Below are 19394 nucleotides of genomic sequence, written 5' to 3' on the forward strand. Positions count from 1 at the left end.
GTTTCCTCCGGGTGCTCCGGTTTCCACCCACAGTCTGAAAGACGTGCTGGTCAGACGCACTGGCCATGCTTCTCCCTCAGTGTACCCGAACAGGCACTGGAGTGTGGCAACTAGGGGATTTTCACAGTAACTTCATTGCAGTGTTAGTGTAATCCCACTTGTGACACTAATAAATAAACTTTTTCCCCACCAACTTAGAAAAACTTAGCAAACCGGCAAAAGAGTTGATAACGGACTCAAAGAGCTGACGACTCAGAAGCAGCTCAATTAGACCACAGTCCGGAATACGTGCAAGTTAGGTTGATTGGCTGTGGTAAATTGACCCTAGTGTCAAGGGATTAGTAGGGTAAACATGTGGGGTTGTGGGAGTGGGGTCTGGGCGGGATTGTGGTGGGTGCAGACTAAATGGGCCAAATGGCCTCCTTCTGCACTGTAGAGATTGTCTGATAAGAGAGAGAGGGAAAGAATTTGGGATTGTTCTTGTTGAGGCCTTGGAATGTTTAACCCATACACTGATTAATATCCCTTCAGAGACATTTGTGATCAACTGCAGAAGGATTTTAGATGTACTTATTTCCACACCTACCACAATTAGGATGTCACCAGCTAAGCGTAGAGGACAGAATGCACATAAACGCCAATTTGAAAAGAAGAATAATTGTGAGGAATTTTTGTTGTAAAAAAAAACAGGATGCAGAGTGGGATGGCTGTGAAAAGAGATTATATTCTCGAGGGATTGACACACACGCTAAGGCAACACTCGCAAGTCGGTAGGTCACTGCATCAGATAAAGTACTCTTTGTGTTTAACACCTCCCATTCCAGCAGGATCCTGGTGCTTGTTCTGAAAATACTCCAGCCCTATTATCTCGTACTTGTAACAACTCCTGCAGGAAGTTTCACAGTCTCTGCTGCAAATTAATTTGACCAGGAGTTAATGGGTTGCAGCTGTTGCATCTGAAATGTACGATGTGTCTCTTTAGAGAGGGAGCATGCTCCAATAAATGGGCCCTCTTTTCAGGATGTGGGTCGTGCCCGCAAGGCCATAAGACCATAAGACATAGGAGCAGAATTAGGCCACTCGACCCATTGAGTCTGCTCCGCCATTCAATCATGGCTGATATTTTTCTCATCCCCATTCTCCTGCCTTTTCCCCCATAACCCCTGATCCCCTTCTTAATCAAGAACCTGTCTTAAAGACACTCAATGACCTGACCTCCACAGCCTTCTGTGGCAAAGAGTTCCACAGAGTCACCACTCTCTGGCTGAAGAAATTCCTCCTCATCTCAGTTTTAAAGGATCGTCCCTTTAGCCTGAGGTTGTGCCCTCTGGTTCTAGTTTTTCCCACTAGTGGAAGTAGGCCCATCCCTTCTTGCTCCCGAGAAGGTTTTGCCGAGCTGTCTTTTTAAACCTTTGCAGTCCATTTGGTGCGGGTTTGCCCACAGTACTGACTGGAAGGGAGTTCCAGGATTTTGACCCAGCAACAGCAAAGGAATGGCGATATAGTTCGGAGCCAGGGTGGTGAGTGGCTTGGAGAGGGACTTGCAGGTCTATGGTGTCCGCATGCGTCTGCTGTCCTTGTCCTTCTAGTAAGAAGTCTGACAACACCAGGTTAAGGTCCAACAGGTTTATTTGGAATCACGAGCTTTCGGAGCGCTGCTCCTTCATCAGGGTTAGCCGTGGTAACTGTGCAGGGTTGCGGGCATAGCACAGGGTGGGGCAGGGGGGTAGGGTGCTGGGTAAGATGCTCTTTCAGAGAGTTGGTGCAGTATTGATAGGCCGAATGGCCTCCTTCTGCACAGGACAGATTCTCGGACCTGAAGGATTCCTACACACCAAAGGCTGAGCTTGGGACCCCCATGATAGGACGTCCCAAACTTAAACACAAATACAATCTGAAAGCCAACATCAACTCCTGTAATTTGGACACATCTACACGGGTAAAATGGAAAGGTCTCTACCTCGAGCAACCTCAACAATTGAGGAGAACAGAGTCAGGTCCCTACAGGAAAAGGGAACCCACCACAAATTCTGTGCCTTAACCCACCCTCCAACTGTGACTTCACATGACAAAATTGAAATCAGATCGGGAAATGAAGATCTGGTTTATCACAAGACAGTAAACAAAGAACAAAGAGAACAAAGAACAGTACAGCACAGGAAACAGGCCCTTCGGCCCTCCAAGCCTGTGCCGCTCCTTGGTCCAACTAGACCAATCGTTTGTATCCCTCCATTCCCAGGCTGCTCATGTGACTATCCAGGTAAGTCTTAAACGATGTCAGCGTGCCTGCCTCCACCACCCTACTTGGCAGCGCATTCCAGGCCCCCACCACCCTCTGTGTAAAAAACGTCCCTCTGATGTCTGAGTTATACTTCGCCCCTCTCAGTTTGAGCCCGTGACCCCTCGTGAACATCACTTCTGATCTGGGAAAAAGCTTCCCACCGTTCACCCTATCTATCCCCTTCATAATCTTGTACACCTCTATTAGATCTCCCCTCATTCTCCATCTTTCCAGGGAGAACAACCCCAGTCTACCCAATCTCTCCTCATAGCTAAGACCCTCCATACCAGGCAACATCCTGGTAAACCTTCTCTGCACTCTCTCTAACGCCTCCACGTCCTTCTGGTAGAGCGGCGACCAGAACTGGACGCAGTACTCCAAATGTGGCCTAACCAGCGTTCTATACAGCTGCATCATCAGACTCCAGCTTTTATACTCTATACCCCGTCCTATAAAGGCAAGCATACCATATGCCTTCTTCACCACCTTCTCCACCTGTTATTAATGATCTGGATGAGGGTATAGTTGGGTGGATTAGCAAATTTGCTGATGACACCAAAGTCGGTGGTGTGGTAGACAGTGAGGAAGGGTGTCGTAGTTTGCAGGAAGACTTAGACAGGTTGCAAAGTTGGGCCGAGAGGTGGCGGATGGAGTTTAATGCGGAGAAGTGTGAGGTAATTCACTTTGGTAGGAATAACAGATGTGTTGAGTATAGGGCTAACGGGAGGACTTTGAATAGTGTGGAGGAGCAGAGGGATCTAAGTGTATGTGTGCATAGATCCCTGAAAGTTGGGAATCAAGTAGATAAGGTTGTTAAGAAGGCATATGGTGTCTTGGCGTTTATTGGTAGGGGGATTGAATTTAGGAGTCGTAGCGTTATGTTGCAACTGTACACAACTCTGGTGCGGCCGCACTTGGAGTACTGTGTGCAGTTCTGGTCCCCACATTACAGGAAGGATGTGGAGGCTTTGGAGAGGGTGCAGAGGAGGTTTACCAGGATGTTGCCTGGTATGGAGGGGAGATCCTATGAGGAGAGGCTGAGGGATTTGGGATTGTTTTCGCTGGAAAGGCGGCGGCTAAGAGGGGATCTTATTGAAACATATAAGATGATTAGAGGTTTAGATAGGGTGGATAGTGATAGCCTTTTTCCTCTGATGGAGAAATCCAGCACGAGGGGGCATGGCTTTAAATTGAGGGGGGGTAGTTATAGAACCGATGTCAGGGGTAGGTTCTTTACCCAGAGGGTGGTGAGGGATTGGAATGCCCTGCCAGCATCAGTTGTAAATGCGCCTAGTTTGGGGGCGTTTAAGAGATCCGTAGATAGGTTCATGGACGAAAAGAAATTGGTTTAGGTTGGAGGGTCACAGTTTTTTTTAACTGGTCGGTGCAACATCGTGGGCCGAAGGGCCTGTTCTGCGCTGTAATGTTCTATGTTCTATGTTCTATGTGTTGCCACCTTCAAGGATTTGTGGACTTGCACACCTAGGTCCCTCTGTGTTTCTATACTCCTGATGACTCTGCCATTTATTGTATAACTCCTCCCTAAACAATTGGTTTCCTTGCTAAACACTCATCCATCAAAGTGAAGAAAATATCCATTCATTCCATCTGCCCAGTCCCTCCTGTACACCACACTATCACATAGTCTTCAATCATTTCAATCATAGGACAGCACAGTGGTCAGCACTGCTGCCAGGGACCTGGGTTCGATTCCTGGCTTTGGTCACTGTCAGTGTGGAGTTTGCACATTCTCCTCGTGTCTGTGTGGATTTCCTCCGGGTGCTCCGGTTTTCTCCCAGATTCCAAAGGTGTACGGGTTAGGTGGATTGGCCATGCTAAATTGGCCCTTAGTGTCCCAAGATGTGTAGGTTAGTGGGATTAGCAGGGTGGGGTTACAGGGTTTAGAGCATGGGTAAGATGCTCTATCAGAGTCGGTGCAGACTCAATGGGCTGAATGGCCTACTTCTGCACTGTGGGATTCTAAGATTTATGCTCCATTAAATATCAATCTGCTCCCGTCTTGAAGTTTGCAACACTCGCCACTTAACCAGCCATCTATTGCATATAGTTAACACCCTCTGTGCATAGTTAAAAAACACCTTCTATCAAGACACCCCCTCATTTGACACATCCATGCTCAACTTCGAGAGCAGGCAAAAGCTGATGAATAATTTCAAAAGAGCTTTCGCAGACCACCTGTAACCAGCCTCTGCTCCCCCTGAGTTTTTTCCATAGCTTCAATATGATCCAGTCTCTGCCCAGGTCAAGAACTCATCCAGTCCACTTCGGCAAGAGAGAGTCAAGGTCTATCACGTCATCTGACTGAGCTTCATAACCCACAAGGGCGAGAAGAGCCACTCAAACCCCAGTTTATTCCTGCTTCTGCATGGTTAAAAAGCAGGTCTCCAATCCTCCCCAGTGTGTCAAACTGGGATAATCTGTTAAGAGGCATACAATCCAGCCCTTTCATTATTTTATAAATCTCAGTTAGGTCGTTCAGTCTGCACTGCTCCAAACTAAACAGACCCAGTTACTCAGATAAGCTTAAAGAACGGAAGTTCTTTAAACTGGGAATCGTTCACACATCTCTGAACCTTTTCCAAAACTGTGATATCAGCCAGTATGTGAGCGGACCAAAACCTCGAGTAAACCTAACCAATGAGCTCTAATCTTTGATAGGGGGAGGGAGTGGTGTAGTGGTATTGTCACCAGACTAGGAATCAAGAAAGCAAAAGACCATAAGACATAGGAGCAGAATTAGGCCACTCGGCCCATCGCGTCTACTCCGCTATTCAATCATGGCTGATATTTCTCTCATTCCCATTCTCCTGCCTTTTCCCCATAACCCCTGATCCCCTTATTAATCAAGAACCTATCCATCTCTGTCTTAAAGACACTCAATGATCTGGCCTCCACAGCCTTCTGCGGCAAAGAGTTCCACAGATTCACCACACTGGCTGAAGAAATTCCTTCTCATCTCTTTTTTAAAGGATCATCCCTTTAGCCTGAGGTTGTGCTCTCTGGTTTTTCCTACTAGTGGAAACATCCTCTCCACGTCCACTCTATCCAGGCCTCGCAGTATCCTGTAAGTTTCAATAAGGTCCCCCCTCATCCTTCTAAACTCCAGCGAATACAGACGCAGAGTCCTCAACCGATCTTCATACAACAAGCTCTTCATTCCAGGGATCATTCTTGTGAAGCTCCTCTGGACTTTTTCCAAGGCCAGCACATCTGTCCTTAGGTATGGGGCCCAAAACTGCTCACAATACTCCAAATGGGGTCTGGCCAGAGCCTTATACAGCCTCAGAAGTTCATCCCTGCTCTTGTACTCTAAGCTTTGCTACCAAATAAACCTGTTGGACTTTAACCTGGTGTTGTTAAACTTCTTACTTGTACTCTAACCCAGGGCAAGATCTGAGTACTTCAGGTTCAAATCCCACCACGGCAGATGGTGAAATTTGAATTCAATTTTTTAAAAATCTGGAAGTCTAATGCTGATGATTGTGGGAAAAAGCCATCTGGTTCACTAATGTCCGTTAGGGAAGGAAATCTGACATCCTTACTCAGTCTGGCCTACCTGTGACTCCAGAGCCACAGCAATGTGGTTGACTCTCAACTGCCCTCTGAAATGGAGGGCAGTTTGGGATGGGCAATAAATGCTGACCCAGCCAGTGACACTCATCAATTAATTTTTAAAAAACCTACTGGACCATATGAATTTGGTCACAAGGTACCAGGTGTGAGCTGTGCAACCATACTCTGAGGCATATCACCTTCAGGGGAGGAAGCGGGAAGGTACACATGATTCATTCACTCATGGGATGTGGGTATCTCTAACTGGACCAGCATTTATTGCCTCCATCCACAATTGCCCTCTGGGAGCGGACCTGCGGGGTGGAGACTGTGAGCGGTGAGAGAGAGAGCGCGGACTGTGAGTAAATTCTGGGGGTTTTTTTGTCTAATTTTCGGGAGGTTTTTTGTAATTAACGGAAACCGGAAGGCCGCATCGCGAAGCCTGCCGGTAGCTGTAGTTTTTTTTTTCTCTCACTTACCTTATAAGTACTCGCCTCGGGGTATCGGCCTCAGTGTTCCTCTGGGAGCGGACCTGCGGGGTGGAGACTGTGAGCGGTGAGAGAGAGAGCGCGGACTGTGAGTAAATTCTGGGGTTTATTTTGTCTAATTTTCGGGAGGTTTTTTGTAATTAACGGAAACCGGAAGGCCGCATCGCGAAGCCTGCCGGTAGCTGTAGTTTTTTTTTTCTCTCGGGCCCCTAGCCCTATAAATTGGTGCAGAGGAGATACCCGATCCTCTACACTGGTAGAGGATCCCACCCTTCCATCCTCCTCTAACCTAATTATAAGTGTGGGGAAGTTTTTTGTTTTCTTTTTTTCTTGCTGGTAATGGCTTCAGGGATGGCAGTTCAGGCAGTATGCTGCATCTCCTGTGGGATGTATGTGGTGAGGAAATCCAGTAGTGTTTCAGGAGATTTTAGTTGTAAGAAGTGCATTAGATTGCAGCTTCTGGAGGAGCGTGTAAAGGAGATGGAGGGGGAGTTAGAGGAACTCCGCATAATTCGGGAGGCGGAGGTGGAAGTTGATAGGAGTTATAGAGAAATAGTAACTCCTAGAAATGAGGCTTGGGTCAATGCCAGGAGGAGGGGTAAGAAGCAATCGGGAAGACAATCCCCTGGGGCGGTTCCCCTCCATAATAGGTTTTCGGTGCTGGAGGCTACAGTTGAGGAGGAATCAACTGAGCATAGAGAGCAGATCTCTGGGGGTGAGCCGAGTGAGAAAGCTCAGGTGGTTAGGGGCTGTAAAAGACTGGGCCTTGTGATTGGGGACTCCACAATTAAGGGGACAGATAGGAGGGTCGGAACTAAAGGTAGGGACTCAGGGTTGGTGTGTTGCCTACCAGGGGCTGGGGTCCGGGATGTGTCTGACAGGGTATTCAGGACTCTTAGGGGGGAGGGAGATAAACCACAAGTTATTGTACATGTGGGGACACACGACATAGGGAGGATAGGGGAAGGGGATATTAGGCAGGGATTTATGGAGTTGGGGTGGAAACTAAAGGCCAAGACTGACAGAGTGGTTATCTCTGGACTCTTGCCTGTACCACGGGATAGTTTAGAGAGGAATAGGGAGAGGGAAGGTTTGAATTCATGGCTGAGGGGATGGTGCAGGAGGGAGGGGTTCAGGTACTTAAGCAATTGGGGCTCGTACTGGGGAAGGTGTGACCTCTATGAGAAGGATGGTCTACACCTTAATCAGAAGGGGACCAATATCCTGGGGGGTAAATTTGCTAAGGCCATGCAGGGAGGTTTAAACTGATTCGGGGGGGGGGAGGGATCCTGAGTAGTGGGGCTGAAAGTGAGGGATGCATGGATGGGGACTGCAATGCACGGCATTGCAGAGGTGGGGTGGAGCAGGGTTTGAAATGTGTATACTTCAATGCCAGGAGTATTCGCAATAAAGTGGGTGAACTTGCAGCGTGGATCAGTACCTGGGACTTCGATGTTGTGGCTATTTCAGAGACATGGATAGAGCAGGGGCAGGAATGGATGCTGCAGGTCCCGGGGTTCAAATGTTTTAGTCGAAGTAGGGAAGGAGGTAGAAGAGGGGGAGGGGTAGCATTATTGGTCAGAGATTGTATCACAGTGTCAGAGAGGAGGTTTGATGAGGACTTATCTGTTGAGGTAGTATGGGCGGAGATTAGAAATAGGAGAGGAGAGGTCACCCTGTTGGGAGTCTTTTATAGACCTCCTAAAAGTTCTAGAGAGGTTGAGGAAAGGATTGCGGAGTCAATCCTGCTTAGGAGTGAAAGTAATAGGGCAATTGTTATGGGGGATTTTAACTTGACTAATATTGACTGGAATTGTTATAGCTCTAGCTCGTTAGAGGGGTCAGTTTTTGTTCAAAGCGTGCAGGAAGGTTTTTTGACTCAGTATGTAGACAGGCCAACTAGAGGTGAGGCTATAATGGATCTGGTGCTGGGAAATGAGCCAGACCAGGTGCTAGACTTGGAAGTTGGTGTGCATTTTGGTGATAGTGACCACAATTCGGTTACGTTCACCTTAGTGATGGAAAGGGATAGGCATGAACCTCGGGCCAGTGGTTTTAGCTGGGGGAAGGGTAATTATGAGGCTATTAGGAGAGAATTAGGAAACATAGGTTGGACTAGGAGATTACAGGGACTGGGAACGTCCGACATGTGGAGTTTTTTCAAGGAGCAGCTACTGTGATAGGTATGTCCCTGTCAGGCAAGGAGGAATTGGTAGGGCTAGGGAACCGTGGTGCACCAAAAAAGTTTCTTTGTTGGTTAAAAAGAAAAAGGAGGCTTATGTTCGGATGAGACGTGAGCACTCGGGTAGTGCACTAGAAAGCTTTAGATTGGCTAAGAGGGAGTTGAAGAGCGAGCTTAGAAGGGCTAAAAGGGGACATGAGAAGACTTTGGCGGATAGGGTTAAAGAGAATCCTAAGGCGTTCTATAGGTATGTCAAGAACAGAAGGTTGGTTAGGGCAAGTTTAGGGCCAGTTATAGATGGCAGAGGGAAGTTATGTGTGGAACCGGAGGAGATTGGTGAAGCATTGAACCAATATTTCTCTTCGGTGTTCACGCAAGGGGACATGAATATAGCTGAGGAGGACACTGGGTTGCAGGGGAGTAGAATAGACAGTATTACAGTTGATAAGGAGGATGTGCAGGATATTCTGGAGGGTCTGAAAATAGATAAATCCCCTGGTCCGGATGGGATTTATCCAAGGATTCTCTGGGAGGCAAGAGAAGTGATTGCAGAGCCTCTGGCTCTGATCTTCAGGTCGTCGTTGGCCTCTGGTATAGTACCAGAAGATTGGAGGTTAGCGAATGTTGTCCCATTGTTTAAGAAGGGGAACAGAGACTTCCCCGGGAATTATAGACCGGTGAGTCTCACTTCTGTTGTCGGCAAGATGTTGGAAAAAAATTATAAGGGATAGGATTTATAGTTATTTGGAGAGTAATGAATTGATAGGTGATAGTCAGCATGGTTTTGTGGCAGGTAGGTCGTGCCTTACTAACCTTATTGAGTTTTTTGAGAAAGTGACCAAGGAGGTGGATGGGGGCAAGGCAGTGGACGTGGTATATATGGATTTTAGTAAGGCGTTTGATAAGGTTCACCATGGTAGGCTTCTGCAGAAAATGCAGATGTATGGGATTGGGGGTGATCTAGGAAATTGGATCAGGAATTGGCTAGCGGATAGGAAACAGAGGGTGGTGGTTGATAGTAAATATTCATCATGGAGTGCGGTTACAAGTGGTGTACCTCAGGGATCTGTTTTGGGGCCACTGCTGTTTGTAATATTTATTAATGATCTGGATGAGGGTATAGTTGGGTGGATTAGCAAATTTGCTGATGACACCAAAGTCGGTGGTGTGGTAGACAGTGAGGAAGGGTGTCGTAGTTTGCAGGAAGACTTAGACAGGTTGCAAAGTTGGGCCGAGAGGTGGCGGATGGAGTTTAATGCGGAGAAGTGTGAGGTAATTCACTTTGGTAGGAATAACAGATGTGTTGAGTATAGGGCTAACGGGAGGACTTTGAATAGTGTGGAGGAGCAGAGGGATCTAGGTGTATGTGTGCATAGATCCCTGAAAGTTGGGAATCAAGTAGATAAGGTTGTTAAGAAGGCATATGGTGTCTTGGCGTTTATTGGTAGGGGGATTGAATTTAGGAGTCGTAGCGTTATGTTGCAACTGTACACAACTCTGGTGCGGCCGCACTTGGAGTACTGTGTGCAGTTCTGGTCCCCACATTACAGGAAGGATGTGGAGGCTTTGGAGAGGGTGCAGAGGAGGTTTACCAGGATGTTGCCTGGTATGGAGGGGGATCCTATGAGGAGAGGCTGAGGGATTTGGGATTGTTTTCGCTGGAAAGGCGGCGGCTAAGAGGGGATCTTATTGAAACATATAAGATGATTAGAGGTTTAGATAGGGTGGATAGTGATAGCCTTTTTCCTCTGATGGAGAAATCCAGCACGAGGGGGCATGGCTTTAAATTGAGGGGGGGTAGTTATAGAACCGATGTCAGGGGTAGGTTCTTTACCCAGAGGGTGGTGAGGGATTGGAATGCCCTGCCAGCATCAGTTGTAAATGCGCCTAGTTTGGGGGCGTTTAAGAGATCCGTAGATAGGTTCATGGACGAAAAGAAATTGGTTTAGGTTGGAGGGTCACAGTTTTTTTTTTTAACTGGTCGGTGCAACATCGTGGGCCGAAGGGCCTGTTCTGCGCTGTAATGTTCTATGTTCTATGTTCTATGTTCTAGAAGGTGGTAGTGAGCTGCATTCTTGAAGGCTGTAGCCCATGTGGTGTAGATACATCCACGGTGCTGTTCATAGAATCATAGAATCCCGACAGTACAGAAGGCCATTTGGCTCCTGAAGTCTGTACCGACCACAATCCCAGCCAGGTCTTATTTCCGTAACCCCACATTCACCCTGACACTAGGGTCAATTTAGCATGGCCAATCCACCTAAAGTAAGAAGTCTCACAACACCAGGTTAAAGTCCAACAGGTTTATTTGGTAGCAAAGACCATAAGCTTTCGGAGCACTGCTCCTTCGTCAGATGGAGTGGATATCTGCTCTCAAACAGTGCACAGACACAGAAATCAAGTTACAGAATACTAATTAGAATGCGAATCTCTACAGCCAGCCAGGTCTTAAAGGTACAGACAATGTGGGTGGAGGGAGCATTCAACACAGGTTAAAGAGATGTGTATTGTCTCCAGACAGAACAGCTAGTGAGATTCTACAAGCCCAGGAGGCAAGCTGTGGGGGTTACTGATAATGTGACATAAATCCAACATCCCGGTTTAGGCCGTCCTCATGTGTGCGGAACTTGGCTATCAGTTTCTGCTCAGCGACTCTGCGCTGTCGTGTGTCGTGAAGGCCGCCCTGGAGAACGCTTACCTGAAGATCCAAGGCTGAATGCCCGTGACTGCTCTCCACATCAATCCACCTAACCCACACATCTTTGAACTCCGGTCCAAATCATCCAAAAATGTGCTATTAAGGAAGGAGTGGAGGCCAGGTCACTGAGTGTCTTTAAGACAGAGATAGATAGGTTCTTGATTAATAAGGGGATCAGGGGTTATGGGGAAAAGGCAGGAGATTGGAGATGAGGAAAATATCAGCCATGATTGAATGGCAGAGCAGACTCGATGGGCCGAGTGGCCAAATTCTGCTCCTATGTCTTATGGAGTTCTAGATTTTGACCCAGCGACAGTGAAGGAACGGTGATATATTTAATTGCAGGTGTTGGTGTTCCCAGGTGTCTGATGCCCTTGTCCTAAGTGGTCACGGGTTTGGGAGATGCAATCAAAGCAGCTTTGGTGAGTTGCTGCAGTGCATCTTGTAAAGGGTACACACTGATGCCACAGTGTGTGGGTGATGGAGGGAGTGAATGGGCTGCTTTGTCCGGGATGGCGCGAGTGTCACTGGAGCTGCATGTAACGACTCCTGGAACTATGTTTGCTCAAGATGCGGAGAAACTCCAACATGGCCCATTTCCATACTGGAACATCTTGAGTGCAGTTATCCATTTGGGACAGAACGGAAGGTGAAGTTTGCAATTTTCACATTTAACCTTTGTGAGTTTTGTCTTCACGGGTTTTGGTGTCTCCAGACCCAGAGTTTGGTGTCTCCGGGGTGGCATGGTGGCACAGTGGTTAGCACCGCTGCCTCACAGCGCCAGGGATCTGGGTTCGATCCCCGGCTTGGGCCACTGTCTGTGTGGAGTTTTCACATTCTCCCCGTGTCTACGTGGGTTTCCTCCGGGTGCTCCGGTTTCCTCACACAGTCTAAAAGACGTGCTGGTTAGGCGCATTGGCCATGCTAAATTCTCCCTCAGTGTATCCAAACAGGTGCCGGAGTGTGGCGACTAGGCGATTTTCACAGTGACTTTGTTGCAGTGTTAATGTAAGCCTTACTTTTGACTAATAAATAAACTTTAACCTTGGATCAGCATGCAAAACTGAGGAAGGGGTCCCTTGACTGCATGGATTAACACCCTCAGAGCCAATAACTGAAGTCAGCTAGGACAACCCAGGAACATGCTTGAGATCCAAAGTGATGGCTTTGCAGTAAGCTATGGGAGTCAATGTTTAAAAACTACATTTCTTTTGCAAGGAATGCTGAAAAATAATAACCGCGATTCTCTGGCCCTGCGTGCTCATGTGCAGATTGCGTTGGGGCTGTACGGGACCAGAGAATCGCGGGAGAGGGGGCTATTGCACACTTAGCACTGTGGAGAACCCCATTTAGGATTCTCCCAGCCACAATGCCCTGGCATAAGCCCAGTGAAGGCCTGATCCATTTTAACCTCTTTAAAAATGCAGGGTGGGTTTGGAGCCGAATTCTCCCAGCCTCTGCAACTCACTGGCCCTCGGGCACAGTGGGAACCCAGCCTGAACCACTACTGGTCTCCACAAACTGAAACCGGTCATGATGGCCACACTGGGTGGCACGGAGGCCATTGAAGCCTCGGGTGGTCGGGGACATGGCCGGGCATTGCCCCCTGGCAGTGTGCCACTGGCAAGAGGGGGGGGGGGGCCTGAAGCGAGAAAGGGGTTCCTGAATTGACAGGTCCTCAGGCGACCCTGTAGCAGGGGCTTTGCTCACTTGGGCAGGAGGTGGGCACTATGCCAGTGATGGTGGATGGGTTGTGAGGGTAGGGGGGGGTAGGTGCGATGGAGGTCCAGTTACCCTCATGCCTGTGTGTTGTGGGGAGGTTGACACAGATATGTAGTGATGGGGGAGGGATGGGTGGGGGAAGGTTGCCCCTCCAGGATCAAGGGTCAGGGGCATTCCCCAGGTCTGCAGTGGGGTTTGCAATAATCGGGGGGTAACCTTCAACTTAACTTTGAGATTGGAGTTTCCTTTAGAAAAGGTGCTCCAACCTCCAAGGAGCCAGACTTGCCGACATCTTCTGGTCCTGACTCCAAAAAGATTTCGAAGCGTGGTTGAATTGTGAAGTCAATTGCAGCAAACTACCCGGCAGGAATCCCAACTGCTTCCCCATTGGAGACAACACTTCATTTTTTGGAGAGATTTGCACCCAATAATTTAATTTTCACAAGCACAAAGATGGGAATGTGCTGTAACCTGTTGCTTCTGGGCAGGTCAAGGCATAGCCATAATAACTATGCTCAACGAACTTTTCAATATTCCCGGACACTTGTGTATTTCTTTTTTGCATCCTGATCTATTGGTTCTGTTCAGACACATCAAGTCACCAGTCAATGACTTGAATGTTTGTCATAGAAAAAAAGTAGGAGCAGGAGAAGGACACTCGAGCCGCTCCACCACTCACCACGGTAATGACCTATGCTCTATCTCAACATACTGCCATACTCCAGCACTCTCTCCATACCCCTTGATACTTAATAGCAGCACGGTGGCACAGTGGTTAGCACTGCTGCCTCACAGCACCAGGGACCCGGGTTCAATTCCCGGCTTGGGTCACTGTCTGTGTGGAGTTTGCACGTTCTCCCCGTGTCTGCATGGGTTTCTTCCGGGTGCTCCAGTTTCCTCCCACACTCCAAAGATACGCAGGTTAGGTTGATTGGCCATACTAAATTGTCCCTTCGTGAGAGGGGGTTAGCAGGATAAATAAGTGGGGTTACAGGGATAGGGCCTGGGTGAGATTGTGATCGGTGCAGACTCGATGGGCTGAATGGCCTCTTTCTGCACTGTAGGGATTCTACGAAGTCTATTTATTGCCTTCTTGTGTATATCCAGTGATTTGGCTTCCACAGCTTTCTGTGGTAGAGAATTCCACACATTCACCACCCTCTAAAACTTCTTCTCATCTTCATCTTAAATGGTCTACCTCCGATCCTGTGACCGTGACCCTTTGTTCTGGACCACATCCCTAGCCCGAGGAGAGAACATCCTTGCATCCAGTCAGAATATGCCTATCAGAATTGTCTAAGTTTCAATGAGATCCTCTGTCATTTTTCTAAATTCCAGTGAATACACGTCCAGCTGACACAATCTCACCTCATACAACAATCCCAGGAATCGATCTGGTTATGCACACAAAACACTGATGCTCAAATATTTCTGTAAGTAATGAGGCTGATAGTTTAGCCAGTTAGTGAGTGAACCCAGTGTGGTCGAGCATTAAACGTAACAGCTCCTTTTGCACTCAGGCATATCTTGACGCAATTTAAAGTCAAACAAGGTGGAGGACCAGCAACAGGAGGCCACTGTACCTCTGTAGCAACACTGACCTCAAATTCCATCACCTGATGCATCAGCTGAAGTGTCCACTGATTTCCAAGGTTCAAAGCGTTTCTGAATCAGCCTCTGGATGAATTTTCCTCATTTTCCTGCCTGGGATCCAGTTCCATCAAACAGCCTTTTCCAACAGTCTCTTCAGGGAAATCACTTTTCTAAAATACTTGGTGTGACTTTCTCCAGGTCACACATGGTGTGTTCTGTAGTCTTCCCTACATGCTTGATTCAGAACATGCTCAATGGTTGAGACACAAGTACTCACTCTAATGCTGAGCATCACCAGACACCAATACAATGGCTCCAAATACAGCATTAAGCTTTAGGTTGCTTCTTCCTGTGACTTCCAAAAACTTTCCAGAGTCAATCACGTTACTCTTTTAGAAAGGTTTCGCACTTCCACTGGTAAAGGAGAACATGCCCCTGTCTACATCAATGGGGATGGAGTAGAAATGGTCGAGAGCTTCAAGTTTTTAAGTGTCCAAATCACCAACAACCTGTCCTGGTCCCCCCACGCCAACACTATTGTTGAGAAAGCCCACCAATGCCTCTACTTTCTCAGAAGACTAAGGAAATTTGGTATGTCAGCTATGACTCTCCCCAACTTTTACAGATGCACCATAGAAAGCATTCTTTCTGGTTGTATCACAGCTTGGTATGGCTCCTGCTCTTCCCAAGACTGCAAGAAACTACAAAAGGTCGTGAATGAAGCCTAGACCATCCCGCAAACCTGCCTCCCATCCACTGACACCATCTACACTTCCTGCTGCCTTGGAAAAGCAGCCAGCATTATTAAGGACCCCACACACCCCGGACATTATCTTTTTCACCTTCTTCCGTTGGGAAAAAGATAGAAAAGCCTGTGGTCACGTACCAACCGACTCAAGAACAGCTTCTTCCCTGCTGCTGTCAGACTTTTGAATGGACCTACCTTGCATTAAGTTGATCTTTCTCTACATCCTAGCTATGACTGTAACACTACATTCTGCACCCTCTCCTTTCCTTCTCTATGAACGGTATGCTTTGTCTGTATAGCGCGCAAGAAACAATACTTTTCAATGTTAATACATGTGACAATAATAAATCAAATCAAATCACTGACATATTTTCGTGATCAATGCTCTCACAACCCACCAGCCCCTTCCCCACCTCCCCTCAAAGCTCCCAAAATTTCTCTCCATAATCAGGCTCCAAGTCCTATGATGTCCTCAAGGAAAACAGAAACTGCTGGAAATACTCAGCATGTTAGGCAGCAACTGCGGAGAGAGAAAATGGGTGCTCAAATCTGTATCAAGTTAGAATTCTGTTTTGATTTGGCTTCTTGCCTCTTGACACACAAGATGCTGCCACTCTGTGTGGCAACTTGCAAGGAGCAGCAGCTTCTTATTTTGTTTCAAGCTTTATAAGCTTGTAAAATGGGCTCCCCCATCACGCAAGGTGGAAGCGACTGTGTTGACTCATAGCCAGATGTCCCTGGCCTACCTCATAGCTGACGAGCTTTGACCTTTTGGCTAAAATTAAGCATCGGATGAAACCCAAAATCGGGTACAATGCCTTTTCTGGTCAGCTTGGTCTGGTCTTTCAGACTGTGGGAGGGAACCGGAGCACCCGGAGGAAACCCACGCAGACACGGGGAGAATGTGCAGACTCCGCACAGAGTGACCCAAGCCAGGATTCGAACCCGGGTCCCTGGCGCTGTGAGGCGGCAGTGCTAACCACTGTGCCACCGTGGATCAAAAATAAGGCTCAGAGGTTAAACGACCCGGGAGTCACTTTGAAACCTTCACAGAGGCTCTTTGTGCACCCCAAATGCGCCCAAAGTTAAAAATCAGACGTAGAGGGAGGCAAGGTGTGGGGAAGGTGGGAGTGACTGTAGACTAAAACATGACTTAACATACTCACTCGAATTTTAATAATTCTTGTTTTAGCTCCACAGCTTTTCTTCAGTAACATCTTCTAAGAAAAATAAAATTAGATATTAAAAATTGAGTTGAAAAAAAAAATCGCACCTGGATTATTTTCAGAGATATGGAACATAGGGCAGCAAAGGATGGCAATGTGCCAGACAGTATAACTCACCATAATACTGTGTTACACGGTGTATTCTGTTGTGTGTGGGACAACATGAATATTAAGAAGCAGCAAATGGATTTAAGGAATGAACTTGCCTTTCTAAAGCACCTTTCACAAGCGCATGATGTCGCTACCACAGAAAGCAGTTGAGGCCAAAACATTCTGGACGGAATTTTCCTGTCACCATGGGAATTGTAATGGGTGGGGGAGGACCATTCAAAGATTTGTTGACCTCGTGCAGGAATTTCCAGCATTGGGGCAAGCACACCTGGAAAATCCCACCCTTTATGTTTTCATGAGGGAGTTAGATATAGCTCGAGAGCAAAGGGAATCAAAGGATATGGGAGGAAGGTGGGATAAGGCTATTGAGTTGGACGATCAGCCATGATCATATTGAATGGGCAGCATGGTGGCACAGAGGTTAACACTGCTGCCTCACAGCTCCAGGGACTTGTGTTCGATTCCCAACTTGGGTCACTGTCTGTGTGGAGTTTGCACGTTCTCCCCGTGTCTGCATGGGTTTCCTCCGGGTGCTCCGGTTTCCTCCCACACTCCAAAGATGTGCTGGTTAGGTTGATTGGCCATGCTAAATTGCCCCTTAGTGTCCCAGGATGTGTAGGTTAGAGGGATTAACGGAGTAAATATGTGGGGTTACGGGGATAGGACCTGGGTAGGATTGTTGTCGGTGCAATCTCGATGGGCCAAATGGCCTCCTCCACACTGTAGGGATTCTATGAATGGCGGAACAGTCTCGATGGGCCAAATGGCCTCCTCCGCACTGTAGGGATTCTATGAATGGTGGAGCAGGCTCGAAGGGCTGAATGGCCTACTCCTGCTACTATTTTCTATGTTTTTGTGTGTCTGTACGATGTGTTTTACGGCCAATGAAGTAAACGTGAAATGTAGTCACTGTTGCCTTGTCGGAAACATAGCCGCCCGTTCACACACAGCAAGATCCCACAAAGAGCAAAATGATAATGACCTGATAATCTGCCTTCATGATGCTTGTGAAGGGATAAGTACTGGAGAAAACACCAGGGAGACACAGTGCCAAGGAATCTCACATCCACCGGAGCAGCAGACAGGCCTCAGTTTACTATCACAAGCAGGCCTTTGTGATCCCTGGTGACACTGCAGCGGGAGTACTGAGCACAGTTTTGGTCACCTTACTTAAAGGTGGGACAAAACCGGAAGCATTGGAAGCAGCTCAGAGAAGGTTCACACGACTAATTCCTGGGATGATGGCTTCTCTTATGAGGAAAGCTTGAGCAGGTTGGGCCTACACTCACTGGAGTTCAGAAGAATGAGAGGGGATCTTACTGAAACACACAAGTTCCAGAAAATTAAATCAGAATGGAAAAAATAAGGGGCTGGGTAGAGTCAAGAAAGGTAAGAGGAGACCTATATGTAGGGTGGCACGGTGGCACAGTGGTTAGCACTACTGTCTTGTAACGCCAGGGACCCAGGTTCAATTCCGGCCTTGGGTCACTGTCTGTGTGGAGTTTGCACGTTCTCCCCGTGTCTGCATGGGTTTCCTCCGGGTGCTCCGGTTTCCTCCCACAGTCCAAAGATGTGCGAGTTAGGTTGATTGGCCATGCTAAATTGGCCCTAGTTTCAGGGGAGTTAGCAGGTTAAATATGTGGGGTTACGGGAATAGGGCTTGGGTGGGATTGTGGTCAATACTGACTCGATGGGCTGAACGGCCTCTTTCTGCACTGTCAGGATTCCGGGTTTTATCAGGGAGAGGAATAGAATAGGAAGTAGCTAAAGGGCAATGAGGAGAGGGGTCAGGATGCTTACACTGCAGCCATTTAATAACAAGTGGTACTGAGTCCAATACATTATACCCTCTCCCCATGCATGCACATACATACACACGCGTGCACACACACACCTACATGCACCAAAGCATACAACAAACACAAGGTGCTGCTCAAACATCCACTACACTATTGTACTTGTGATAACACCAAAGTCATTTTTTAAAAAAGTTTATTTATTAGTGTCACAACTAGGCTTACATTAACACTGCAATGAAGTTACTGTGAAAATCCCCAAGTCCCCAGGTGGCACAGTGGTTAGCACTGCTGCCTCACAGCACCAGGGACCCGGGTTCAATTCCGGCCCCGGCTTACAGTCTGTGCGTGTCTGCGTGGGTTTCCTCCGGGTGCTCCCAGTTTCCTCCCACAGTCCAAAGACACGTGGGTTAGGTGCATTGGCCATGCTAGTTTGCCCCTTGGTGTCCCAAGATGTGTAGGTGAGGGGTATTGGCGGGGTAAGCACGTGGAGAATGTGCAGACTCTGCACAGACAGTGACCCAAGCCGGAAATCGAAGCCGGGTCCCTGGTGATGTGAGGCAACAGTGCTAACCACTGTGCCACCCATGTTTTCACTTATGCCCTCAAGTATTTTACTGCTCCTAAACCTCCAGCTATCTATCTATGACCTTCCTTGCTGTGAAACATTGACCAAGTTTAAGTTTAGACCTGAGGCGTGATCTGATCAATTGGTGATCGAATGGCCTACTCCAGTTCCTATTTCTTACTCATGATAGAAATTATGATAGGAATTACAGACATAGACATGTCCCCTCAGGCCCTGGTGCAACATCCCAGAGAGTAACTCAAGAAATTGGTTCAACTGTAGCCCTCAGAAGGGCATCAGAGAGAGATGCAGGGTGTTACATCATAGAATCATAAAATCCCTACAATGCAGAAGGAGGCTATTCGGCCCATCAAGTCGCCACTGACTCTCGAAAGAGCATCTTACCCA

At 47.7% G+C, this 19394-nt stretch overlaps 1 protein-coding gene across 2 annotated transcripts in view; it reads right to left on the reverse strand.

Moving 5' to 3' along the window:
* LOC144493398 (uncharacterized) overlaps positions 1-19394 on the reverse strand; it is a 122831-nt gene that overhangs the window by 24278 nt on the left and 79159 nt on the right. The window contains exon 4 of one of the 2 annotated variants that reach the window (XM_078212261.1): positions 16452-16505. The exons of the other annotated variant lie outside the window; for it this stretch is intronic. Within the exon in view, the coding sequence (XP_078068387.1) occupies positions 16452-16505 (54 nt within the window). The remainder of the gene's footprint in view (positions 1-16451; positions 16506-19394) is intronic. 2 annotated transcript variants of the gene reach the window in all.

Source organism: Mustelus asterias, chromosome 5 (genome assembly GCF_964213995.1).
Source record: "Mustelus asterias chromosome 5, sMusAst1.hap1.1, whole genome shotgun sequence".
In the NCBI taxonomy this organism is placed as follows: domain Eukaryota; kingdom Metazoa; phylum Chordata; class Chondrichthyes; order Carcharhiniformes; family Triakidae; genus Mustelus; species Mustelus asterias.